Source organism: Danio rerio, chromosome 20 (genome assembly GCF_052040795.2).
Source record: "Danio rerio strain M-AB ecotype USA chromosome 20, GRCz13ab, whole genome shotgun sequence".
In the NCBI taxonomy this organism is placed as follows: Eukaryota; Metazoa; Chordata; class Actinopteri; order Cypriniformes; family Danionidae; genus Danio; species Danio rerio.
Window position 1 is genome coordinate 32,344,512 of NC_141040.1, and position 27,989 is coordinate 32,372,500.

The 27,989-nt window shown below is 35.4% G+C and overlaps 4 protein-coding genes across 6 annotated transcripts in view; 2 read left to right on the forward strand and 2 right to left on the reverse strand.

Moving 5' to 3' along the window:
* Nucleotides 1–1,704: 1,704 nt before the first annotated feature.
* Nucleotides 1,705–27,989, forward strand: part of LOC147839360 (uncharacterized) — a 963,858-nt gene continuing 937,573 nt past the window's right edge. Inside the window, exon 1 of the mRNA XM_087298300.1 lies at nt 1,705–2,492. The gene's annotated coding sequence lies outside the window, so the exon portion shown is untranslated. The remainder of the gene's footprint in view (nt 2,493–27,989) is intronic.
* pigh (phosphatidylinositol glycan anchor biosynthesis, class H) lies at nt 4,089–8,836 on the reverse strand. Of its 2 annotated transcripts, none has more exons than XM_087296597.1 (5): nt 8,541–8,836; nt 6,848–7,057; nt 6,687–6,770; nt 6,509–6,590; nt 4,089–6,408 (listed from the first exon to the last, which is right to left on the reverse strand). In XM_087296597.1, the coding sequence occupies exons 1-4, from the start codon at nt 8,715–8,717 to the stop codon at nt 6,516–6,518; spliced, it is 546 nt and encodes a 181-aa protein (XP_087152723.1). In that variant the 5' UTR covers nt 8,718–8,836; the 3' UTR covers nt 4,089–6,408; nt 6,509–6,515. The 2 variants fall into 2 exon arrangements, with proteins under 2 accessions (XP_087152723.1, NP_001002565.1); NM_001002565.2 differs by having other exon boundaries at nt 5,997–6,411; nt 8,541–8,835.
* Nucleotides 9,967–25,564, forward strand: zfyve1 (zinc finger, FYVE domain containing 1). The gene is made up of 11 exons (XM_087298301.1): nt 9,967–11,303; nt 12,627–13,131; nt 14,276–14,490; nt 14,727–14,833; nt 17,292–17,400; nt 17,501–17,598; nt 18,285–18,402; nt 18,484–18,654; nt 18,745–18,925; nt 21,592–21,708; nt 23,365–25,564. Exons 1-11 carry the CDS (start codon nt 10,818–10,820, stop codon nt 23,595–23,597), a joined length of 2,340 nt encoding a protein of 779 aa, XP_087154427.1. The 5' UTR covers nt 9,967–10,817; the 3' UTR covers nt 23,598–25,564.
* The window catches only part of wdr21 (WD repeat domain 21), a 14,812-nt gene continuing 14,069 nt past the window's right edge, over nt 27,247–27,989 (reverse strand). For both annotated transcript variants that reach the window (XM_087296472.1, NM_200701.1), the window contains 1 exon segment: nt 27,247–27,989. This exon segment is cut by the window's right edge and continues 155 nt beyond it. In XM_087296472.1, the coding sequence (XP_087152598.1) occupies nt 27,912–27,989 (78 nt within the window). In that variant the 3' untranslated portion in view covers nt 27,247–27,911.

Here is a 27,989-nt window from a genome sequence, read left to right on the forward strand (position 1 = left end):
TTTCTGCATTGTGTTGCTCAGCATTATTTAAATTCACAACAGAAAAAAGCCCACACACACAGTTTAAGGAGGGATTATGTTGCTTCCCGGAAACATAAGTACATTCAACCCATGAGTTAGCAACAGCATTCAAAAAATAATGGCCAATGACAAGATGATTACAGCTGGAGAAGGGAGTTGCTCCAGCGGTCCATATTCTATCACCAGGGTGTTTTTGTGTTGCCTCATGGCCTGTGAATGTTACACCTTAGCACATAGTAAAAGTCCACAGGGAAGCACAGGGAAACTCCCATCACAGCAGGGCTCCTGCACCCTTCCCACACAACTGCTTTCCCTCCGGAAAAAAAAATAAAAATACAGCCCTTCCTTCAGGCAATCAAAAATCACAGTGACAATCAGCTCATGTAGGGTCTATGCTTAAATATTTGAGCTACGTGATCAACATCCTTTGCTTGTAAAAGCCCAAAACACACTCCTTAAGGAGACTTCCTCCCACTTGAGCTCCAAATGCCAAGTTTTATCACTGTTTAGCTTTTAAAAGGCAATTGCGCACACGTGCCGCTTGTGTTTACGTATATACAGAGATATAAACCGTGGTTAACGTCATTTGACCGAGTCAGGAGGACACAGTATATAAACACGTCAATCTAAGCAGCTGCACACCCTGATATCTAACTGTTTTAGGGAGTTTAATTCGTTGGAAAAAAGCAATGCTGGTGGATGGTTTGTTTATGATGTGCTCGACCGGGTTCCTGGAGGGTGTAGGATGGTGAAACCCCCCCACTGACACCCCCCAGCAGAGCTGCTGGGAGGTTCACACCTCCGGGAGGGATGATTATCCTGTCATGAGCATCTTCACAGCACCCTAACAGGATCATTTCAAACCCTTGAGTTGTTTTCACAGCCTCTGTGGGAAAAGTCATTCCAAATGGTCAGAGGGGATGAAGCAGTGCAACATGGGAAATGGTATTTGAATAACAACAAGGTCTCTGAACTCTGACCTTTAGTATCCATTCGGGCCCAAACATGAGTACAATACGAGTTAAGCCCAAAAAAACTGCTATTGTAGCAATGATGTGGATTATATATTACATACATCTATTAAAAATATATATAAACAGTGCTCAGCATATACAAGTACACCCCTCACAAATCTATTTTTTAAGTTCATATTTTTAACAGGATGCTAAACAATACTATATTTGTGCATATACATTAGATTAGTCAGTACTGAAGCCAAATCTGAAGCTTATCTAACAAAATAACTTACGATAACAGTCCAAAACCTAGTACACCCAAATTTACATGTTATAGAAAAATATTAAATACAAATTTTTAAAAAAGAGGAAAAACCAAAAGAAGCAAAAATTTAGCTTGCAACATTTTGCTTGAATTTAACTGTATATCTTTCAATTTCTAAATATGTTTGGTGACTAAAATATTATTTTAATAAATATATCTATTTAATAAATCTGTTTTGTTAAAATGCACCAAAATACATCGCCTACAGTATATTCACTGGGAAATGGATCAAAATATTTATTTTTAAAATGGGTTGTACTCAATTATGCTATATATATATATATATATATATATATATATATATATATATATATATATATATATATATATATATATATATATATATATATATAACAGTTGAAGTCAGAATTATTAGCCCCCTCCGAATTTTTTCTTCTTTTTAAATATTTTCCAAATGTTTAAAAGAGCAAGGAAATTTTCACAGTATGTCTGATAATATTTTTTCTCCTAGGAAAAGTCTTATTTGTTTTGTTTCGGCTAGATTAAAAACAGTTTTTAATTTTTTTAAAAGCCATTTTCGGGACAAAATTATTAGCCCCTTTAAGCTATCTTTTTTCTTTATAATCTACAGAAAAATCTACTGTTATACAATAACATGCCTAATTACCCTAACCTACCTAGTTAACCTAATTAATCCCGGTAAACCTTTAAATGTCACTTTAAGCTGTAAAGAAGTGTCTTGAAAAATATCTAGTAAAATATTATTTACTGTCCTCATGTCAAAGAGAAAAGAAATTAGTTATGGGATGAGTTATTAAAACTATTATGATTAGAAATGTGTTGGAAAAATCTCCCAGTTAAATAGAAACTGGGAAAAAAAATAAACAAGCGGTCTAATATTGGGGGGGGGGCTAATAATTCTGACTTCAACTGTAAACTGTATATACATACATACAGTTGAAGTCAGAATTATTATCCCCCTAATTTATTTCCCCCCCCAATTTCTGTTTAACAAAGAGAAGACTTTTTTTTTCAACATTTCCCAACCTAGTTTTAACTCATTTTAATAACAGATTTATTTTATCTTTGTCATGATGACAGTAAATAATAATTGACTAGGTATTTTTCAAGCCACTTAAAGAGCTTAAAGAGACATTTAATGGCTTAACTAGGTTAATTAGGTTAACTAGGCAGGTTAGGGGAATTAGGCAAGTTATTGTATAACCATGGTTTGTTCTGTAGACTATTGAAAAAAAAAGCTTGAAGGGGCTAATAATTTTGTTCTTACAATGGTGTTTAAAAATTAATAACTGCTGTTATTCTAGCCAAAATAAAACACATAAGACTTTCTCCAGAAGAAAAAAAATATTATCAGACATACTGTGAAAATGTCCTTGCTCTGTTAAACATCATTTGGAAAATATATAAAAAAGAAAAACAAAATCTAAGGGAGGCTATTGATACATACATAAATATCTATCTATCTATCCATCCATCCATCCATCCATCCATATATATATATATATATATATATATATATATATATATATATATATATATATATATATATATATATATATACTTAAAGCTTGTTTATTGTGTGTATTATTTATGTTGCAAAGCTTTTATTGCTATTTTTACGGTTTTAACTATTTTCCTTTTATGCTGAAGTGGGAACAAAGTTGTAAACTTAATTTACAAGTTTAGGGTCAGAACTCAGGCCAGTGAATAAAAGACCCTAACAATCTTAAACATTTGAACTGTAGAGAAAATAAATAAATAATAATTTTTACCCCCAATTGCTGCCATTAAAATCAATCATTTTTTTTTTTTTTGTAAGAGTAAATATAAAAGTACAAGTGAGTACGTTTCACTTCGAATTATTTAATGTTAATTAAAATCAAATGTATACACTAATTAGAATGTAATAGCTAACTCTAAATATGAAATACAAATTTGTACTAAGATTTTGTTAACGTAAATTTTGTTCACATTTGTGGTAGTTTCTTTGCCTGTTTTTCTGATTAGTATAATGCCAGATATTCTGCCATTTCATCCACACTTGTCCTGAACCCAGAAAATGAATTCAACCACAAGTAAAAGGGAAATTTGGAGTCATACTGTCAGTTGGCTTTAAAATTAAAGGGGAATATTTCGCCGCATGTACACAAAAAGCAGAACGAACACAAATAAACTAGGGTGGTTTCTCTTTCCACAAACTTGAATGACAACTCTTGCCCTCATCTGCAGCTCGCAGCGACTTCTCATAAGGAACAAGCAGACTATTTAAATAACACAGAGGTGGCATGGAAAACAATTCAACAGAATATGTAAATGCTAGTGGAATCATGTGCAAGGGTAAACAAAACAAATACTTTTGTGTTCGAGAAGACAGTAAGATCTATAGTGTGATGGATGTACACGACAGCTGGTCACAGAAATACTATATGAAACTGATATCGCAAGAAAGCTTCACTTCCCTTCTGCCGTCTGACCTCTTTAGTCCAAACGGACTATTTATAATGATTAGACACACTTCAGTTAAACAGTAATTCATTCAGCTTCTACATTCATTTAAAACATCTCCCAGAAGCTCAGTAGCAAGTTGTGTTCCGTTATGAGAAATCATGTACCAGTTAGACGAGCCTCAGCCATAACAAACCACTTTGGAAAACAAGACATCCTGACAAAAGCTGGAACACAATTAAATGCTGACCCACCGAAAGGCAAATGAGGTGGATTAGCATAATCCCTCAAGTGACCCACAACAATCCAGGACAAATAAGATCTGCTTTCAGAGCACAAGAAAACGCTGATTCTCTATAAACGGTTTAAATAAAGTCTGTTTATTTTATTTATCAGACATATCAGTTCCATGAAAATGTGTAATGAATGTTACCGTGTCTAATCAGGAAAAATAACTAAATGAAAAAAAGATAACTTGAAAAGAGCTAATTTATATTAAAAAATACTGTTACTATAATGCAATATTAACTTAGTACCATATATGAAATAATTATATCATGCTTATTGCTATTTATTTAATCGATTTTGTAGTTCGTTTCAATATTTGGCACATATGTCCCTCTAGTGGTCATTTAATGTCAGAAGGAAGTAACTTATAACTTATAACACATAGGATACTAAACAGAAGAATAATAATACTAATTTCCATAAAGTATACTGTAATCTTATTTCTTTGATGTTGTAAATTAACATTACTGGAGTTACAGACTACAAGAAAAAACTACTTCAGTTTTCTAAGAAAACTTAACATTTAATAAAATAGTAAAATACATGATATAATTAGTTAATTTATTAATTTTAATCAAACTGATTTTGTAGGTTGCTTAAAAATTTGGCACATATGTCCCCCTAGTGGTCACTTAACGTCAGAAGGAAATAACTTAGAACTTATTATTTAACATATATGACACTAAACAGAAAAATACTCATTTCTATAAAGTAAACTATAATCTTATTTCTCTGAGATGCTAAATAAACATTACAGGACTACATGCTATAAGAAAAAACTATTTCTGTTTTCTGCTACAACTTAAGCTTTCTTTCAATTACTATTTATTCCTGTTCTTTAAACTTACACGTAATTTAGTTCTACACTAAATGATTCAGTGTATAAATCTAAAAATTGGTTGGAGTGTCATTTTCCAGAGGCATTTTAAAGGGAATGAAAGCACTTAGGGTGTGTTCACACTTATTGTAGAGCTCTGTTCTGTTCTTTTGGTGCAGAGCAAAAAATTTATTACACACGTGGTCCCGTTTCACTATGGGTTCAGAATATGAACATAATTCATCAATCAATCCTTTTAATAGTCACATCTTGTGTTTTTGGGAATGCACCAAGATTTATCTGGTTGATCCACTTGCTGGGATGCACAATATATCATTTCAGCATTAATATCGCAATGTGTACATTTGCAATTGTCTCATCGCAGGATCTACAATGTTGAGTCTGTATTATGGTTGACCAGCACCCCGAATTTTATTGTTTAATCATAAGAAATTTATTGTTTATTATTTCCAGGTGTTTTTAAGGCATTTCTAAAAAAGGGTTTTAAACAGGGTTTCTTCAAGTCAAACTTAAGACTTTTTAAGACCCTTTCAAAAGCATATGAGTGAAATTTTAGACTGATACAGCTCTAAACACTAAGAATTTTGAATGGCCCGGTTACTTCTGTAAATAGTTTTTGTATTAATGGAAGATCATGTAAAAGGATGCGTTGCTTTAGTTTTCTTTCCCTGATTAGGGAATTTAATTAGCTGTAAAAATGTCTAACAGCTTATGTGACATGTATCTTTTTAAATAATAAAAATAATAACAATAAAAAAAACTAAATATGAACCAAAAAATTAAGACTGATTATTGGTGATTGGGTGTCAGCCCGATAGGGTAGCTTTAAATGGAAATAGTAAAATAAGACCTGTGTAAAATGATTTAAGACTCGCAGCACAATATTGCAGTGAATTTCAAACTTAAGGCCTAAAATTTTGTTTTTTGAAATTTAAGACACTTTATTACTTTGTAAGACCTCGGGGACACCCTGTTAAAAGCATTTAAGCAATTATGTCTGTAGCTTTAACAAAGATTACTTGTATTTAAATATTTATACCATACAGTAATTGTTTCAGTGTCATATTTATTTCTGTATTGTTAGTCTCACCAGTGAACCATAGACCATTGTATTTTCTGTTGTACTTATTTTTTCTTGTGATTTGTTATATTTGATCCAAATGTGCTCCCCTAAAATGGAAAATAATAATAATAATAATAACAATAATCACCCTAATCAATCTAAAATAATGAATTATTTCTGAATAGATCTATTCAAGTCTTCATATTAAAATATATATTGAAAATATTCCGTTGTCAGTTTTTTTTAACAAAATTATGCAAAACAAGTGTGAACACATCCTAAAAAACTAAATGGCTAATCATTAAATAATGTTTTAAATGAGGCAAGAATACTGTTATGTACAAACGTTTTTGAATGCGAAGCCTATCTAAAAACTTCTGCATGTAACAAAATGCATTGTGTATTACTGACAATACAAAAAAGCTACCAACAATGTGCTTATGATTCGTTCTGGAGTTTTCCAATCTTCATTCATCTTCAAAGAAAGCCTCTGCTGATCGAAAAACATGGAGTCATAAAGCATATATAGACACAGAACTATGTCAGTCATGTAAAACATGCAGAATATCTAGCAAAACATGAAGCATTACCTCTGCGTCATCTGCTCTGTGCTAGAATTTCTTGACAGCTCTTGTACACTTGAATCAAACAATTGAGCCGAGGCTTTGAACTCTGGAGGAAGAACCAAAGGTGTTCATTTACATACTGAGATGTCACAAATTCCTATAATCTTGCTTTTGCGAATGAATAACAACAGCTGTTTTGAACCTGGAAGAGAGGAACAACACTGGTCACCGTCTCAGGATCTGCTGGGTCCTTGATGAGAATGCACAGATAGTATATGATGTTGTGCTGAGGAGCAAAAACACAAACACTGATTATTTTTACATCTCGATATCTATCATGCGTGAAGGTCACTGTGTGTTTACCATATAAACAGCCTCATTTATGACGATGTCTTTCAGCTTGCTCATCTCAATGAAAGTCGTGCTTTCTCGTCCAGAGGCGTAAGACGAGGACAATTGGACACCCAGAGAGCCTATTATGAGAAGGGTCTCATGGTCCACCTTCACAAAGTGAATATGAATCACCATCCCAACTAAAGTGAGGATGATGGCACTTGACAGAACCGCCGTGTTCTGAATATTAAACAGAAGGAGAATTATATTAGATCAATAAGAGCAATTAGGTTAGATTTATATTGAACATTTGCTTGACATTCACGAAAATATTTCATATATTCTATTATAATATCAAACTTTCAATCGCAGCCATGTTGGAAATTCCTGAATAAGTTCTTCTTGCTTAGTACTAAGTGGAATTTTGAGATATATACTAGGGCTGTATGATATTGGGAAAAAGCTGATATTGCAGTATTTAGTTTTTTGTCAATACACATTGAGATTCTGTAAATAAATTCACCAGATGAAATGAATAGCTCTATTTGGAAAGAATTTACATAATTTTACATTGATTATGATGATTTTGTGGAGTGTATCTGCATCAAATTTAATAAATCAATCAAAAGTATTGATAAAAACAGTAGAGCAAAGCGATGAATGAAAACAACAACCTTCTAGCAGTATTCGGGTACTCAAATTGAGTAATCAAATGTAAAATAGTTTTCATTATTTCATTATGCATGAATGCTTTACATGCTTACACAATCACAGGCCTTAAAAACACAAACATGATTAATTTGGGTTCCTGTTCGACTATAATCCTGCCAAATGAAATGGTTACTGAGTGTATTGGATTTAGAGGGATACGACTTTATTGAACCAACATATTCTGTATTTTGGTTTTATCTTCTTTAAAATTGCATATTGTGATGGGTAAAGAAAGCATTTTTTATGGTTTGGCTCATGTGATAAAATCACTGAATACAGTTGAAGACCACATGATCAGCCTTACTGTAAAATCCTTTTTCTTAGAATAATTGCCGATGGATATTTTAACAGAGCAAGGAAAATATTTACAGTATTTCCAAATATACTTTTCATTTACACTTTTTAGAAGCTTTTTTTTTTCAGAGAAACTATATATTGTTTTCTTATTTTGATCTCCAAATACAGCCTCATGCACAATCAAATGTTTTAACCTGCACTCAGCAGCTGTAATAAATGCACTATAAATGACAACGTAAACTACTTCTGTTTCCTCACTATATGGACGTACATTTTAAATATGTATTTTTTTTCCCTTAAGAAATATTAAATATTGGCTACAGATCAAACCACTGTTGTCCAATGATTTGACCTAGTTAACCCTAAATAACCCAGTTAAGCCTTTAAATTGCATTTTTAGATTAATATTACTAGTATTTTGCAAAATAAATTGTAAAATATTATTTAATTTCATTATGGCAAAAAACAAAATAATTATGTTATCATTAAATTCTTTTTTTAAATAAAATCTTCTCTAAACGTTAAAGAAAACTTGGGAAAATAACTTAGTAAAAAAAAGTTCAATTTCAAAGGAGGGCTAATAAATTTGTTTTCAACTGTATAATAGACGTTTTCGCGCAATGTCAAATCAAAGTCCAATAAACAGTCATTTTTTGTCTAATAAACAGCAAAAGACGCCAAGGCCTTCATAGTCCGCATGATAAAATGTTCTTACCTGGGTGAAGAAGAACACAGCATAAGCAAATAACCACACACAGCAGGTGTACACCATCACCTTGCGCAAGGACAGTTTGGGTGAGGTAACAGTAAACTCTCTGCAGAAAGAAGAGTGCGTTTGGCAGTCTAAAGAAATCCAGTTGCCATTTATGTCTGTGAACTCTTCGTCGGCCATCTCGATCACTGCTGGTTATTTCGCGGTCGGAAAATTACATTAATAAAGACTTCAGAATAAATAGTTTTGCTTAGATTATTATTTTTCCACCAACAGTAAAACCATCTTCTTCTTATGATAATGTGACGTTGGCAAAATAACATACAGGTGCGTTTTCGCCATCTACTGGACTGGGGTTGAAAACTCCCATTCTGGACCACAAAACCAGTTGCACAAAAATATTTAGCTCTCGCTCCAGTGAAAACAAGTACACTGTAAAGTACATTGTAAAAGCCTAAATGATCTTTTTCATTAAGTTATTTACTGAGCTATGTTTCACAAAAATATATTTTTTTAAATAAATACAAGTAAATAATAAAATTTTTGATTAGTAATATTTGCACCTCCAGGTTGGAGGAAAGTTCTTACCCCAGGTAGAGGAGTTTAAGTTTCTTGGGGTTTTGTTCACGAGTGAGGGAAGGATGGAAAGTGATATTGACAGGTGGATTGATGCAACGTCATCAGTAATGCAGTCGATGTACCGGTCCGTTGTGGTAAAGAAGGAGCTGAGCCGAAAGGTAAAGCTCTCGATTTACCGGTCAATCTACGTTCCTACTCTCACCAGTGGTCATGAGATTTGGGTCATGACGGAAAGGAAAAGATCTCATATACAAGAGGCCAAAATTAGTTTCCTTTGAAGGGTGGCAGGGTGCACTCTTATGGATAGGGTGAGGAGCTCTGACACCCGGGAGGAGCTCAGAGTAGAGCCGCTGCTTGTCCACATCGAGAGAAGTCAGCTGAGAAGTCTGCCTCCTGGACGTCTACCTTGGGAGGTGTTCCAGGCATGTCCCACCAGGAGGAGGCCTCGGGGAAGACCCAGGACGGCTCTCGGCTGGCCTGGGAACAGCAGGATACCCCCGGAGTGCCATGTGAAATACGCTAACTGTTTTGATGTTATTAGATTATGCAGTAAGACTATATTAACTTGAGTAACAATTAAAATGTTAAGTATTTTATTTTATTTATATTTTAGTGTCTTTGTCACCAGCAATGTGAAGGTAATAATCGACCAAATAAATGTAGCCTACAATAAAAAAACTGCCTAGTACATTCCCATAAATTGTATTCTACCACCATTTTGTTTTTGAAATATTTTTCAGATGACCTCTCCCCATTGCATTATCGATTCTTTAGGAAATGTATGAGATCTGACTGCATTTCCCATCAGCCCCTGCGGTCGGTAACCTTTGACTCCCGCTCCAGTGAAAACAAGCCGATCAGCTGATCTGACCTGGCAACAACATTCACCCGAATCTACCGGGGAGGGGAATCATTTTACAAGCTGGTGGGCAAAAACAGTTATCTTCACATCAACCGGCTTATTGTTTTTGTGTTTATGACAGAGTCGTTGTCGTGTGCGATGTTTGAGGGAATTCAGCAGCTCGTTTGTTGAAAACTGCGGTGTGATTCTGGCTCGAAATCAGCTTGTTTTGTTCGGTCAAAGCTCTGTTGATCAGTGTGTGTTGTTGGGTGAACATACTTTAAGGACTGTACGATACTAAACCATTATTAATTCAGATACAGAAGTCATATTTTCTAACCCCACTAGTATTTAGTCTTTGAAACTAGAGGAGACAGCCCAGTCACGTATGCTAATCGTAGCTAGCTTGAGTAACAAAAGCCCAGGGCGATAACAACACTCGAATGTAGCTGTTTTCTCAGTGTTTATGTCTGCCAATACAAACATTTCGATACTTATGGCTTGTAGATTGTCAGTTTAGACCGCTTGAACACTTTTAAATCAATTAGAAAGCTCGACAATCTGTCCTAGTGCCAGTGCTACACGGATGTCAACTGATCTATTTATAGTTCATATTGAATATTTGATTTTAAGCCAGTGTCATAATTTGACATCACATTTTGAATTCCAATGAAATTCACAGCAGACGAGTGAGATATATTGTTTAGGACGCTAAATGCATTATCTATGAGGTATTATATAGCGTGTCAGTAGTTGATTGTACATTTAGGTTGCTCTCTGCTGTAGTTGAGTAACTTTCAGAGAAATTTCCGTTCAAGTTCGTTCGCTTCCGTTACCTCGCTATTATATTTGGACGTATAATGAGCGGCCAGGGCTCGTCGGCGGAGAAGGGGCTGAACGGCGTTCTGGTTTGTCAGGAGAGCTACGCCTGCGGTGGCACGGACGAGGCCGCCTTCGAGTGCGACGAATGCGGCAGCCTGCAGTGCATCCGCTGCGAGCTGGAGCTCCACCGTCAGGACCGCATGAGGAACCACGACAGGATCCGAATCGCTCCTGGCCACGTACCCTACTGCGATTCGTGTAAAGGTGATGGAGGGGTGCCGAACGGGGGTCGGCTGAGAGCAGTGGTTCGATGTCAAGGGTGCAAAATCAACCTGTGCTTGGACTGTCAAAAACGGACTCACAGCGGGGTCAGTAAAAGAAAGCACCCTCTCACTGCGTACCCTCCTCCCTCTAAACCGCCGGAGAACAACTGCAGCACCGGAGACGAGCAGCTGGATGAGCTCAAAGCCAAACTGGAGAAAGTCACCAGCTTTCTTCTAGTGGATGAAAATGAAGACATGCAGGTACTTAAACTTTTCATAGAAGTTTTCCTTTATACACAAGTCAATTCTGCTCCTCAGATTTGATTGGCTAATTGGTTAATGAGTAGACATGAAGCTTTGATTGGAGTCTTCTTTTATATGGGGATTCTGCACACAAAATCTTCTCTAAGAAATATTAGGCTAAAAACAGCTTGTGAAAAAAAAGTTCAGATTCACCTATAAGCCTAGTCCCAAATGGTGCCCTTGTGGTCTTACTATAAATCTGAATATTTTGAAATAATAGCACTTTTCATTTTGGATAGATGAGTCACCTTAGTAGGTCATTGGCATAAGTGTGCATAATGGATGCAAAGAGAGCACTTGCCCTCTCAATTCTGCACCCTTCTCAATTCTTAAAAGGCTCAAAAAAAAACTTTTTTCAAAATATCTAAAATAACAGAAGAAAGAAATCCATATAGGTTGGAAACAAGTAAAGCCCTCAAAAACAACAAGAAACTACAAGAATTTACTTGTAACTATTGACCTCTATAGTGAAAACAAATACAATAGAAGTCAATGGTTTAAAGTTCAATAGAAAAAAAAAAGAAACTTAAACAGGTTTATGACATAAAGGGACAATATATGATGACAGAATTTTCAGTTTTAGGGTGAATTATTCTATGAATATTTGAAAACTTTCTATATGGGAAAAGGAGTTGAGTGATTATACGATGCCATGCACGATGAGGCAACCAACAGTTGCTTTAGTAAATTCATAAATGGTCAAGGAAAATTGCTTATTAATAAGACAATTATTAACATTTTTGGTTGTATGCATTTTAAATTGCACAAGTAAAATAGGGACAGTTCACCCATTAAAGGGATAGTTAACGCAAAAATTACAATGGACTCACCCTTAAGTTTAGAAACCTTTACGGGTTTCTTTCTTTTGTTGAACACAAAAGAAGATTTTTTATAAAAAGCTGAAAACTGGTAACCATTGACTTCCATAGTAGGATATACAAATACTATGAGGTCAGTGGTTACAGGTTTCCAGCTTTCTTCAAAAAAGCTTTATCTGTTCAACAGAAGAAAGAAACTCAAAGGTGTGAAACGAGTAAAGCCCTAAAAATGTTGGTGGTACCAAACATTTATGGGGACACAAATTTCCAGTAATCTTCAAATTACAATTTTTTGTGTCTTCAACAAAGAAAGAAACTCAAACAGGTTTGGAACGAGTATAGTTTGAGTAAACAATAAGTGCATTTTATTTTTCAAGTGAACTATCCCTTTTTTCTGCATAAAGTGAAATGTAACGTAATACAGTTATAATAATCAACACATCTGTTTCCCCAACCTGTATAGGTGAAGAACGAAGAAGATTTTGTGCGGAAATTAGGCTGTAGACCTGAAGAGCTCTTGAAGGTGGTATCCATTTTTGGCAACACTGGAGAAGGCAAATCGCACACCCTCAATCACACTTTCTTTCTGGGTCGTGAAGTATTTAAGACTTCCCCAACCCAAGAGTCCTGCACCGTTGGAGTGTGGGCAGCAATGGACCCTGTGCATAAGGTGGTGGTTGTTGACACAGAGGGACTCCTGGGGGCAGGAACCAACCAAGGACAGCGAACTCGTCTCCTCTTGAAGGTGCTTGCCGTGTCAGATCTCGTCATCTATCGGACACATGCTGACCGGCTCCACGATGATCTTTTCAAGTTTCTTGGAGATGCGTCAGACGCTTATCTTAAGCATTTTACAAAGGAACTGAAAGCCACAACTGCCCGATGTGGTTTGGATGTGCCCCTTTCAACACTGGGTCCTGCCGTTATAATCTTCCATGAGACAGTCCACACAAAGTTATTAGGCTCAGGTCAGTACATACTTTTTTAGCGAATTTCCATTTTACAGCATGTCTAATTTGAACAGATTAGAAATTGCACAAAGATTAAGATTAATACACAGACAGCCAAAAAAAATAAATTAATTAATTTGATCACTCTTATGCCATCAAAGGCGTAGGTGACTTTTTTTTTCTTCTTAAAAATCTTCTCATTGGTGATTTATAAAATGCAAGTCAAGGGTGACCGGCACTTTGGGAGTCAAAAAATATATATACAAGCAAAACAAAATTAATACCTGTGGCTTATTATGCAGCCACAGCCATATCACCTTGCAGCCCAATACCAGTTACTCACTGAAGCTAAGCAGGGCTTAGCCTAGTCAGTACCTGGATCGGAGACCACATGGGAAAAACTAGGTTGCTGTCGGAAGTGGTGTTAATGAGGCCAGCAGGGGCCGCTCATCCTGCAGTCTGTGTGAGTCCTAATGCCCCAGTATAGTAAAGGATACGATGTACTGTCAGTGAGCACCGTCTTTCAGATGAGACGTTAAACCAAGGTCCTGACTCCCTGTGGTCATTAAAAATCCTATGGCACTTCTTGTGTAACCCCGGTGTCCTGGCCATATGCCCTCCATCAGCCCTTACCCATCATGGCCTCCCAATCATCCCCATCCACCGAATTGGTTCTATTACTGTCTCTCCTCTCCACCAATAGCTGGTGTGTGGTAAGCTCACTGGTGCCGTTGTCCTGTGGCTGCCGTCACATTATCAAAGTGCATGCTGCACACTGGTGGTGGTGTGGAGAGACCTCCATCATGATTGTGAAGCACACACAATAATTGCGCTTTATAAATACACATTAAACTACATTACATTACATGATGATGAATTGAGGTGTTGTAAAGGAAAACAGTCAGTCAGTGCAAGAAACCCAACATTATTTGGTAGCTTGCAGTCAGGATTTTTTGACCCTCAAAGTGCGGGTAATCATTGACTTACATTTTATAAATCACCAAGGAGCACAGTTTCAGCTGATAAAAATCAATCTTTAATGTTCTATTGAAGAATAAAATTCACTTTTATTGCCTAAAGGTATGAGTAAGTTAACAGCAAATGTTCATTTTTGGCCAACTATTCCTTTAATACCTCTCTGTCTCTCTCTTGTGAACTGTAGACAAGCCATCAGAATCAGCAGAACGGCTTCTTCAAGAACGTTTTAGAAAGCTTGGCCTCTTTCCAGAAGCATTCAGCTCTATTCAGTACCGGGGCACTCGTACACACAATCCCCCAACTGACTTCAGCGGCCTGCTGCGCAGCGTTGAGCAGCAGTTAGACAACAACTCTACCAGATCTCCACGCTCTGCCGGTGTCATTCATAAGGCCCTGCAGGTAATTCATTTCCTTGATGCATTGAAATAGTGTAAAAAATTTCCAACTACTTTTCTACAAATGTCCGCAGAGGAGAAACATTTTTTAAATAAATTCTATTCACAAAGTGTTTTTTTTCTTACATTAAAACTAAAAATGCCAATCTTGGCCTTGATAAATTCTGAAGACGTGTGCTGTTAAGGGTTGAAAATCGTAATGTATCACAGTCTGTGACTGATCAAGCTCTTGTTTTCAAGGCTTTGAGTGAGTGCTTCAGTGGAGAGATTCCTGATGAGCATCTGGCTAGCAACTCTTTCTTTCCAGATGAATACTTTACCTGCTCCAGCATCTGCCTTAGCTGTGGGTAAGTCCTGATCCTAAGATCCTGATTCCAAACTGGTTTAGCTTTATCAAAAGCAGCACTCACATTACATTGCATATGTGCTTGACAGGTTAAAAGTTTGCTTATTAATGTTTAAGTGTCCTTAAAATCTTGTATTGTCAGAAAGGCTGCATCATTTGATTGATAATTACAGTGAAACAATACCATTTTTAATTTTTACAATTAAATGTAACATATTTAAATATAAAAAAAACTCTAATGACAGCTAAATAAATTACTCCAATCTTCAGTGACTTAATCCTTAATAAACGGTTTATGTTGATTTGCTGACTGCACAAGAATAACTTTATTTCATAATCAATGCAGTTGAGCACTTAACAACATTTTAGTTGATGTTTTTTTTTTTATTCTTTAATGTGTAGAAAAATCTGTCTTCCCTTTTGATCAAAATATTGCAGTCCTGGTGAATTAAACTATATATATATATATAATATTCTATAGACCATTTTAAGGGATGAAAACCAAAACAATGGTCCCAACTTATTTCCTGTTTTATATCTTTTATTTTTCTAGCTTCTGAGGATCAAATAAGAGCCACATGTTGATAAATAATAATATGACGGCTGTTTTAACATAAGTTATGATTGAATTGCCTCTTAATACTGTTATAAAATAGTTTGATAAAGAGCAGGAAATGTTCATGGGCCAATGATCGATGACCAAATTGAAATGGTCTATATATATATATATATATATATATATATATATATATATATATATATATATATTAGGGTTGGGCATCTAAGCTATAATGCCGATCCGATACGCATCTCGATACAAGGAATACGATCCGATATATTAGCGATACATTTGTGACATATTGCGATGCAACACGATACGATTCACACCCATATCACGATACGATGCGATATTTCAGCACTAACTAATTAGATCAAGTTTATGAGATGATGTGAAAGAGGATGCTGTGCCATTGAATGAGTTTGATTATTTATTAACCAAGCAAAACCAAGACTTTTTTTACAAACTGGCTCTTCTCTCAGAGCCAGAGTGTCAGTTTACAGTAGAGGGCCATTTTAGAACATATAGCACATATTATTTAAGTATTTTCAAGATAAACAGAATGTATAAGTGCAATATATATTAAAAATATATATATATATTTGCACTCTTTCAACATAAAGGTTTACCATTGCACAACAAGAATTGTGATTTAACTTTTCTACTATGAAAACAAGTTTTACAAAGATATTTTGCCACTGATTATTCAAAACTTAAGGTTGTGAACTAGCAGTGTTATGCTGCTTTGAAACATCACTATCACTGCAAACAACAGGCTAATAAAAATATAACAAACCAGCAATCTTCTTGCTGTGAGGTGGTCAAACTACCCACTGTGCCACCCATTATTTTTATCATTATTATTATTAATATTATTATTATTATTATTATAATTAAATAAAAATTAACAGGAGGAGGTGTTTAAAACCTTCGTTCTCCGTGACACTAGGCTGAATATCTTTGCAGATGAACAATGCAATAGCATTCGTTATTGGCGTAGAGCGCACAAAACTGTTGCGCATGGAAAAAAAAACTTGCAATGCTTTTCTCACCACTTTTGGAGCTGGTTGAAGCAGTGCGAAAGCCGGGGATGCAGGAACACTGGAAGATGCACAACACCGTGGCGCCGCTACAAGTGAGATTTCAGATTAATCATACTGCCCGCGTATTTTACAGATGCGCGGCACATTTTGCAAATTGCATCTGTCCTGTCATGTCGTCCATCCTTAAATCCATAATGTTGCTTGCCATACTTTAGATTTAAAACTCAGTGAGGAATAAAATGTTTGTTTTGCTTCTCGCGCTTTCTGAGGGCGCTCCACTAGCTTCATCCGCACACCTGATACACTAAGTTGTAGTGTGAGTGTACACATCCACAAATCCGTTGCTAAGGCTTACTTTATGTAGGTCGATTAAATTATGCGCCAAAAACAGGTTGACAACACTTGTTAATAAATAAAAAATACATTCTATATTAAAAATATAAGCTGTATCTCGGAAAAACCGATGCATCTCGATTTGCTTCCAAAATTTCATTCGTCCTCTGCTGCTCAACCGATGCACTCGCATCGTGCACGCGCATGACCGCGTATCGATACATATCGATGAATCTTCCCATCCCTAATATATATATATATATATATATATATATATATATATATATATAAAATATTCAGATAACAGTTCTTTTAGATTTTTGGTTTATTCAGACAGTCCAAATAATAGATTTAGTGGAATTTAATAATTTGTGTGGCGCCACTGTGGTGCCTTAACTACTATTTAGACATGTTTCTTGCAATGCAGGTGTAAAATTCCTTGCACGTAAGCCCTCTGAAATGCATAGTTAAACAAAAGTAATTCTAATACTTTGGCTGTCTTTTTTTTTTTTTTTTTTTTTTAGCTCAGGCTGTAAAAACAGTATGAATCACCTACGAGAGGGTGTGGTGCATGAGGCTAAACACCGCTGTCGCTATTCAGCCCACTATGATAATCGCATCTACACCTGCAAGGTAGGTTGTAAACGATGAAATGCATGATCTTCTGACCATACAGCTACACATGCTCTGTCACTGCGCAGCTCTGACGTTATGTGCATTTACCTGCTTCAAGGCTTGTTATGAGAGCGGCAAAGAGGTGATTGTGGTTCCAAAGACGACGGCATCTTCTGATTCACCTTGGTTTGGTTTGGCTATATATGCCTGGTCTGGGTGAGTCATGTAACTGGATTATTGCTATAAAAGAAGAACATTTAGATTAGTTAATATATCTATGTTAATCCACAAACATTCACAGTAGCCACCTGATTTCCCTCTACTGAACAAAATTTTAAACATTAAAGAACGTGGTTAAACTTATGCTAAAATAGTCTATTTTCATGTTTATTTCAAGCAAACTGTATTTTTTTTAGAGTAGGATTAGGGGTAGGATTTTTATGCAAATGCAATTGTATGAATTTATATGATGATGATGTTGAAGATGATTGGCCACTTTTCTAAGAAAAGGTAAAATATTTATGTTTCCCCATAAGATTGGGCTGGTTTATTTTAAAGCCTCCAAAATTGTAAAAAGTACAATGCTAATTTAATCTGTTAATTTTTTCGTAAATAAAGAAGGTTGCTGTTCAGTGTATTATTGTCCATTTTACCCCACTTTGTGCACATATGTAAACTGCATGAGCTTATATTGCAATCATATAGGAGAAAAAGCACTTTAAACACACCCAGCCATATACTTTGCCTTCAAATTATTGCGAAAAGTGGTCAAAAGAGATGGATTAAAGCACAAAGTGTAAATGTTTCTCCCTGTTATCTGAGTGACCAAAATGCATCATATTAATATATGTAAACAGGCCTTTATACACATGGACCTGACTGAATAGCTTTTATCTTTGTAGATATGTGATTGAGTGTCCAAACTGCTCAGTGATCTATAGAAGTAGGCAATACTGGTATGGGAACCAGGACCCTGTTGATACAGTGGTTCGGACTGAGATCCAGCACGTCTGGCCAGGGGTGAGTGAAATCAGCTGCTTTTACCTCACTGTTCTTCCATTTAAATACCTAGCTTTGCTCACTTTCATGTTTGTGTCTCAGTCTGACAAATTCCTGAAGGACAACAACAACGCCGCGCAGAGGCTGCTGGATGGTGTGAACTTTATGGCTCAGTCTGTTTCAGAGCTCAGCGTCAAGCCTGCCAAAGCCGTGACCGCCTGGTTAACAGACCAGATTGCCCCTGCCTACTGGAAGCCTAATTCTCTCATCCTTGTGAGCTTCAAAGCCAGTTTTTTTTTTTATGTTCTTTTTTCAATGAACAGAAGAAGTCTTTACTAAAGCAAGAGTATATTTGTTTTCCAGAGATGTTATAAATGTGGAGCGGGATTCGAGGATAATGACACAAAGCACCACTGTCGAGCTTGTGGAGAAGGTTTCTGTGATGGTTGCTCTTCTAAGACGCGGCCAGTCCCTGAGAGAGGCTGGGGACTGGCACCTGTACGAGTCTGCGACGCCTGTTTTCAGAACAGAGGCATCCCAGAAGGTACAGTACAAACTGAATGGACACTTTAGTGGGTTCACCTGTTCAGCTGCTCATTAATGCAAATATGTATTCAGCCAATGACATGATTCAATGAACTTACACATGTAGACGAGAGCCGTTTCTCAATATGCATTCTTCAGGATTCTTGCATCTTTGTGTAATGTTATCATCAACTGCTAAAGTTCATTTCCAAAACTTAAAACCGTGAGATTGGAGAACTGTTTAAGTTCCCGGACTTGTTCTTAAGGATGTAAAAATTGAGCACAAATTTTGCTTGAGAAGTCCCAGAAGTCATTGAGGCTGAAAAAAGAAGGTGGGAAGCGCAGCATTTTATATAGAATTATTATTAAAGTTCAGAGATAAAACTTATTTATCTCAGGAGTTTCCCCTAAATGAAACGGTAAAAGTAAACATTATCATGAAAATCCTAATAAAAGCATAAGCACATCAAGAGTGTTTATTTGCTGAAATTCTTATTAAAACTTGTTTTATTTGTACTGTGCAATGTATATTTTTAAGTTTATATGCATAGTATATATCAAGGGCGAAGATTTGCTTTTGATATTGGTGGGGACCAAATTTGACATCAACCCCCTAATAGTAAAATTTAAATTTAACTTCACTTTTATGTGAAGTGAATGTAAAGTGAAAGGAATGTCTGACAAAACAAGTAGTTTAATAAATAGTTCAGTTTACTGAGGGCTTATTTATGAATAATCACTTACTGCCGCATTTGAACACATTTTTGCAAGTATAATATTGCCATTTATGCACTTTAAAAGATGACTTTACATATCCAAAAAACTTTTATAAATCAATCAATCAAATACAATTAATAATAAAAACATTACTAAACAAGCATATGACACAATAATTTTTTTATCTTAATTGTTATTTTTTCATAATCGACCTGGAGGCAAAAATTAAAACATGTTTTATTAATTGCACATCCATGTTTACTATTATAATGGACTTGTAGTGAACTTGACTTCAAGTGACTGACACTTTTCTTTAAAATGTAGCTGCCTATGTCCATGTTTGCACAGTAAGCCTGACTGGAAAATTTCCACAAAGCATTATTTTATTTTGGGGGTGATTAAGTTATTGATGGAAACAATTTTAATAATCTATTGATATTGGTGGGGACACGTCCCCTCCGTCCATGCTAATTCTACACTCTTGGTTTATATTGCAAAAAAGGAAAAACAGTAAATCGTTGTATGAATGCTGTAATGCTTAAATAATTTTCCGTTAAAAACACATGGTGGTCATCTGACCATCAGGAAGAATGCAGCATCTCATTTCTCACAGGACGTGTTTTCTGTTCTCGCGGTCTCCCGAGTTCGTTCTTCCGAGGTAACTTGGCAAGACCGGTCTCCACGAGAACGCTAGTCTGTTCTCTGTGTTCTTGGAATTGAGAGACAGCCATGGTCAAGATAATCTGCTCACATACAATCACAAGCATCACAAAGGGGAAGAAAGGTGATTTAACTGACTTTGAACGTGGCATGAATGTTGATACCAGACAGGCAGATTTAAGTATTTCAGAAACTGCTGATAAACTGGATTTTCACGTACAACCATTTCTAGGGTTTACGGAGAATGCTCTGAAAAAAGAGAAGATATCTATTGAGCATCAGTTCTGTAGGTGACAGTGCAGAAGTCAGAAGAGAACGGCCAGACAGGTTCATCTGATAGAAAGATTCTGTTCACAATAGTTCAGGTGCCGTTCATACTAGTGCGTTATATTTTTATTAAATGGTCCAGATTTACATTTTTATTTTATTGTTATTATCTTCATCTACACTATACCTTATAGTCCAATAGACCAATCAGAGAGTGATTGTAGTTAGCCAAAGAGTTGTTTCCAAAAGTTTGAATTTTTTTTTGGGTCGAAAATGCCAAAATTGTGTTGACGCTATTTGGCAAATAGTTTTTTTAAACAAATGTGCTTTAGTGTAAACAACAACTCAAATAAGCTGTTGTTACAACTAATGTCTGCAGAAGAGCATCTCTGTACACACAACATACCTAACCTTGAACCAGTTCAGCTACAACAGCAGAAGACACACCGGTTGGACTCCTTTCAGCTGACAACACAAAACATGAGCTTCCAATTCACACAGATTCACCAAAATCAAACAGCAAGAGATTGAGCAAAAAACTTGCCTGGTCTGATGAGGCTCGCTTTCAACTGTGTCTTTTAAGATGGAAGGTTCAGATTTGGCAAGAATGACATGAAATCATGGATCTATACTACCCTTGTGTAAATAATCCGTTGTTGTGGATGTTTTCTTGGGACCTTGATACCAATTAAGCAGCATTTAAGTGCCAAAGCATACCTTGCTATTGTTAATGATCAAGTTCATCCTCGTGTGACCATTGTATATTTCAAGCAGGATAATGCGCCATATTGTTAAAAAAACATCTTGTTTTGATGTGCTGGAATGGGAGATTTGCATGATGGATCCAACAACTACCTCATGCTATCATGACAATATTGACCAATAACTTTTTATGAATCTTTGCCATGAAGAATTAAGGCAGTTCTGATAGCAAAAGGGGGTTCAAGCCAATACTAAAGCAAGGTGTAAATAATAAAGGTGCTAATGAATGTGTGACAAAGTTGCAACCCATAATAATAACTGCTATTAAACCTCACACAGAACTACTGGACGCTGCACTAGAAGAGGAAGAAGGAGGCACTCTGATCGCCAGGAAAGTTGGAGAAGCGGTTCAAAACACATTAGGAGCAGTGGTCACAGCCATAGACATCCCTCTCGGTGAGTCCTTCGCCGGATTTCACCATTTTACAAACCTATAAAAACAGAATGGCAGTATGAATACAAATTGGCACTGGAAAATTGGTTCGGGTTCTTACACCTTTTCTCAAGTCAAATTTAATGAATTTTCAAGCACTTTCCAGGTGCATTCTACACACTGCTAAAAGTATTTTTCTTAAAGTTTTTTTTGTCTTATTTCTAGTCTGAATATCTAAACAATCATAAATCAAGAAGCATTTTCTAGACAAGCAAACTATATTGTCTTGTCAGAAATAATAAGTCAAAATTAAGTGAGTTTTTCCTCAAAACAAGTCAAATAAACCTGTTTTCTTTTTGAAAAGATTAAGTTTACCCCATTACCGGATTATTTTGCTTGTTTTAAGGAAAAACGGACATTTTGATTTATTTCTAAAAACGAGACAATTTTTTTTCCCTTGTCTATAAATTGCTTTTTGATTTAAGTTTTTCTTTTCAGATATTTGGACTTGAAGCAAGAAACTATGTAAGAAAAGCATTTTTAGCAGTGCACTTTACAAGTGTGGCAAAATAGATATAGTTTCACTCAGAATTATTAGCCCCCCCCCCCCCCTTTTTTTTTTTTAATTATTTTTCAAATATTACCCAAATGATGTTTTACAAAGCAAAGAAATTTTCACAGAATGTCTGATAATATTTTTTTCTTGTATATTTTGGCTAGAATAAAAGCAGTTTTAAATGTTTTAATAATCATTTTAAGGCCAAAGTTATTAGTCCCTTTAAGCATTTTTTCCCCAATAGTCTTCAGAACAAACCATCGTTATACAATAACTTGCCTTATTACCCTAACCTGCCTAGTTAACCTAGTTAAGCCTTTAAATGTCACTTTAAGTTGTATAGAAGTGTCTTGAAAAATATCTAGTAAAATATTATGTACTGTCATCATAGCAAAGATAAAATAAATCACTTTTTAGATAAGAGTTGTTAAAACTATTATGTTTAGAAATATGTTGAAAAAAATCTCTCTGTTAGACAGAAATTGGGGGTGGAAAAATAAACAGCGAGGCTAATAATTCAGGGGGGCTAATAATTCTGACTTCAACTGTACATACCTCAAATTATATTAGATGCTATTTGTCATTGTATTAAATAGTATAGTATACAAAGCAAACTTTCTGATGGCAGGATTGCCTCAAGCCCAACATTGAATTGCTGTCATTTACACTCTTCAAGATAATTTACTCGCATCAAAAATTTGTCATCTTTCATCTTAAATTTGTATTTATTTTCATTTCAAAAGGCGCAGATAAAAAAAAAACGACTAACTATTTATGATACTGGCATGTTGCAGACTCTAAAAGCAAAAGATTTATTTTTAGTTAATTAACATAACATATTTATTAAGTAATGAATAAGTAAATAATGAAAGCAACACAATAACAATTTCCTTGCAGATTCAAAGCACTGTCTAAAATCAAATATTTTTCAAATCTTGGCAACAGTAGATTAAAATTCACACAATTTTAAGGAGTTCCAGGGCCCTGTTCAAAATCAGTTTATTACAAAGTTTATGAATTATTAACTATTGGCTTGTTCATCTCACATTTCTCTTATCTTTAAGATTACACTTACATTTCATTAGTTGCATAAAGAAAGTATTAAAAAATGTGCTTTTACTAGGTCTGGTTAAAGATGCCGCTCGTCCAGCGTATTGGGTCCCTGATCAAGACATCCGATGTTGTAACCAGTGCCAGCGTGAGTTTAACGCCCGTCTCTCCATTCATCACTGCCGTGCATGCGGACAAGGAGTATGTAACGACTGCTCCCCAGATCGACGGGCCGTGCCCTCCAGGGGTTGGGACCATCCTGTGCGGGTGTGTACCACCTGCAACCAGAAATCTGGAGAGCTCTAGCAGAAACAGATGTCACTCCACGTTATAAGACACCCTTGTCTGTGGCCACAGCGCTTCAGTACAGTTTGTGATGATGGAGGCACTGCTCCCAAACCAATGAAATCCTCTTGGTTATCAGAAAACAAGGAAGGAACATCTCTGCTTTTTGTCCCAACACTTCATTCATGTCATGTTCCTGGACTCTACATAAGTTGTTTAACAATGATGGCCTCTGTATTTCATTTTTTATTTTATTTTTTTTAAAAGGTAAATCTATCAGGAAACTAAATGTCAAACCCATGACAATCTTCCGTTCTCCATGCAATATGCTACCCATGGGCAGGCCCAGATGGAACAAAATCAATGGGTTTAAATCAGGGTCAGAAATTAGCAGGCTGCTTGTGGTAAAAATGCTCCACAAATTCAAGATAATGTGGTAAAAATGCCCCTTTACAATTAAATTAATGTGTTGCGGTAAAAAAAAAAACCTTAAGGTTATTGAAAAGTGTATGTTACATTGGATAATATATATATATATATATATATATATATATATATATATATATATATATATATATATATATATATATATGTAGACTTGGATTCAGATTTTCCACAATTAGTTTCGTAATGTATAGCAACGATTTACTGATTCCTTCCCACATTTTTATTTATTTTGGCCACCATGTATGAATTTTCCATGTTTTAGTAAATCGTACCTATAATATATTAATTAGTGTCATTATTTTTTACTTAAAACAGAAAAAAAAATGTATCCATGATTTCTTACATTTTGTGTCTGATTTATTTAATGGTAATTAATTAAGATTTATTTAGCAGTTTCGTTAATTATAACTTGTGCTAGACTAATGTCATGGACCGACATGTTTGCCTGTAATATGTAAAATGATTTATTTATATATTAATAAATAGTAAACATTATTAGAATGCCAAGAGCAGTAATCAATAATTTGTCATGAGATTGCAGCCATACTCCGTATTGTTTGTCTCCCTTTTTATGCATAATTTTTAAATGTATAAAAGCTTATTGTTAATACAGCAGTTCAGTGATTATTTATATGTAAGTATTTCACTTGAGACAAAAAAAGATCAGTTTTATATATTACTTTATTAACACTAACACAAAAAAAAGCCTTAAATGAAATATTTAATTTCTGACTCTGGTCTAAACATGCTAGAAAATGAGCTTAGGTGCAAATTGTGGAATTCTGATTGAAGATACATGTGGGCCTTCCTGTTGGTAAAGGCAGCTAACACACAGCCTCTACAGGATACACTAGACCGGTGCACAAAAATTAGTAATATTGTTTACCGAACTGTTACGTTATTCAATTTTAGTTTTACAAAAGATTTCACAAATTTGCTTTAAAATGTAAAAAAAATTAAATAAAACAAGATTATCCTTATGGTTTTTCCATTCCTTTCTTTTCAAGGAACCTTAGTGTAGATTTTAGCTTTATTTTTGTTTGCCTCTATTATTTGCAGCCTATTATGAATCTGACGTAGACATCAAATATATCAAATGTTCTGTAGCATAATTGAAAGACCTTTATCAATTATTTTTTAAATGCAAGTACTTGAGCAGGATGTTTACATTTGAAGTACTTAAAACTGACCTTTTTTTATGAATCACTACCAATGGTACTGAATCAAACTAAGTGACTCTCAACACAAAGCCATGATAAACCGCACAAATAATGTGGCTCTGCATTTTCTGTCAAGATGCCAATCCACATAAAGCTCATGATATCATAGGATAATTGCTCTTATTTAGCCCCTGGTTTGTTTTATGATAAGTCTATAATTGTTTTCTTGGCCAAATGACCCTTCATCATGTAGAATCAGGTTATGTAGAGGCATTATGCGTGAATGACTGGACATGACTGACACAGACATAAGAAACATGAATATCATTTTATGTTCTTTGCATCTTGTATGCTAATTAAATGAAATCTGAGTACCTCTAAGAGTGTGGCTTACATGTAAACATTGCTGAATGCATATTTGTATTTGCAAATGAAAACCTGATCATTTACTCACCTTCATGCTGCTTCAAACCTGTATGATATCTTTCTTTTACAAAATAATATTTTGTCATATTCATTCCATATAATGAAAAAAGTATTAGTTCACAAAAAATGAATGATTCATAAAATGCAATTCAATGGTTATGGTCACTTTGAGAATAAATAAAACCTTAAACAAGCAAAACAAAATTACTCATGGCTCTTTGCGATACACTGAGGTCTTATAAAGCAAAAATGTTTGATCTGTGCAAGAAACTGAACTTAAATGTACACAGTAAGAGATATTAGCTACGCACACTTCATGAACACACTCAGGATTGTTTACCAAGACTGAGGAATAAAGGTAATAATGTTATAAATGTAATGTTTCTTGCACAGAATGAATGTTTTGCTTTACAAGACCTGTGTATCATCTGGAGCCATGGGTCATTTAGATTCGCCGGTATGTGTTATTATTTGTTTTACATAAAAAGTGTCAGTAACTGTTGACATGTACACTGGCCATGAATGGTGGCATGGTTGTTGGTGCCAGACGGGCTGGTCTGAGTATTTCAGAAACTGCTGATCTACTGGGATTTTCACACACAACCATCTTAAGGGTTTACAGAGATTGGTCCGAAAAAGAAAAAAATATCCAGTGAGCGGCAGTTCTGTGGGCGCAAATGCCTTGTTGAGGTCAGAGCGGAATGGCCAGACTGGTTTCAGCTGATAGAAAGGCAACAGTAACTTAAATTAACACTCATTACAACCAAAGTATGCAGAAGAGCATCTCTAAATGCTGAGGCGGATGGGCTACAGCAGCAGACCAAACCCGGAGCCACTCCTGTCAGCTAAGAACAGGAAACTGAGGCTACAATTCGCAGAGGCTCACTAAAATTTGACAATAGAAAATTGGAAAAACGTTGCCTGGTCTAATGAGTCTCGATTTCTGCTGCGTCATTTGAATGGTAGGGTCAGAATTTGGTGTCAAGATCATGAAAGCATGGATCCATCCTGCCTTGTATAAACTGTTGAGGCTGCTGGTGGTGGTGTAATGGTGTGGGGGATATTTTCTTGGCACCCTTTGGGCTCATTAGTACCAATTGAGTATTGTGTCAACACCACAGCCTACCTGAGTATTATTGCTGACCATATCCATTCCTTTATGGCCACGGTGTACCCATCTTCTGATGGCTACTTCCAGCAGGATAACGCGCCATGTCATAAAGCACGAATCATCTCAGACTGGTTTCTTGAACATGACAATGAGTTCACTGTACTCAAATGGCCTCCACAGTTACCAGATCTCAATCCAATTGGGCACCTATGGCATTTGGTGGGATGGGAGATTGGGAGATATTGATGTGCAGCTGAAAAATTTGCAGCATCAGCGTGATGCTATCATGTCATCATGGACCAAACTGAAAAATATTTCAAGTACCTTTCTGAATCTATGCCATGAAGGATTAAAGCAGTTCTGAAAGCAAAAGGGGGTACTAGTAAGGTGTACCTAATAAAGTGGCCGGTGAGTGTAGTTTAGAGATGATAAGACTAAAAGTTCAGCTGTTCTTAAATGGGTAATTAAAAAACATTTTTTGCATAAACTTTTCCTTAAAATTCATGTCGAGATTTAAACTAAAAAATACAGATAGACAAAGCTTCTATTTATTTTGAATGATGATGAACAGTTTCCCTTCTTGATTTACAAAATGTCCAAGCATATTTCAAGTAAAATTATTTTTCGTTCAAAAAAAAAAAAATAAACAACAACCATAAACATCATGAAATTGCACTTTCAGGAGGTATATTTCAAGAGGCTAGAATTAGGTGTATGTTTTTTTTATAATTTCTATTGACAATATAAGAACAAAGCAAGTATTTTAAATTCCCTACAGTCTAATCTACAATTTTATATAAAGGGACAGTTCACCCAAAAACAAATATTTCCTGACACTCAAGTGGTTCTAAACTTTTATGAATTTCTTTCTTTTGTTGAACACAAAACAAGATATTCTGAAAACACGTTGGAAAAAGCCTTTAAGAATAAAAACAATACTATGGAAGTCAATGCCCCCCACAACATTCTTTAGGTCTTCCTTTGTGTTCAACAGAAACTCAAATTTGGTTCGTATCAGGTGGAGAGTGAGTAAACCATTAATTTTCACTTTTTTTATTTTTGGGGTGAACCATCTCTTTGAAAAGAAAGGCAGATGTTACAAATGGCATCTAAGTAAGACAGTAGCTATTGGCAACAGATGTGATTTCTTTCACATGGCACGGTCTGATACTGGCTTTCAGAGGAGAATTTTTAGCACTGACCCTCCTGTGTAAAACCATCCTGATAGTCTTTGTTGTAAGAGTAGTAGTAGAGATCATGGCGAACGGC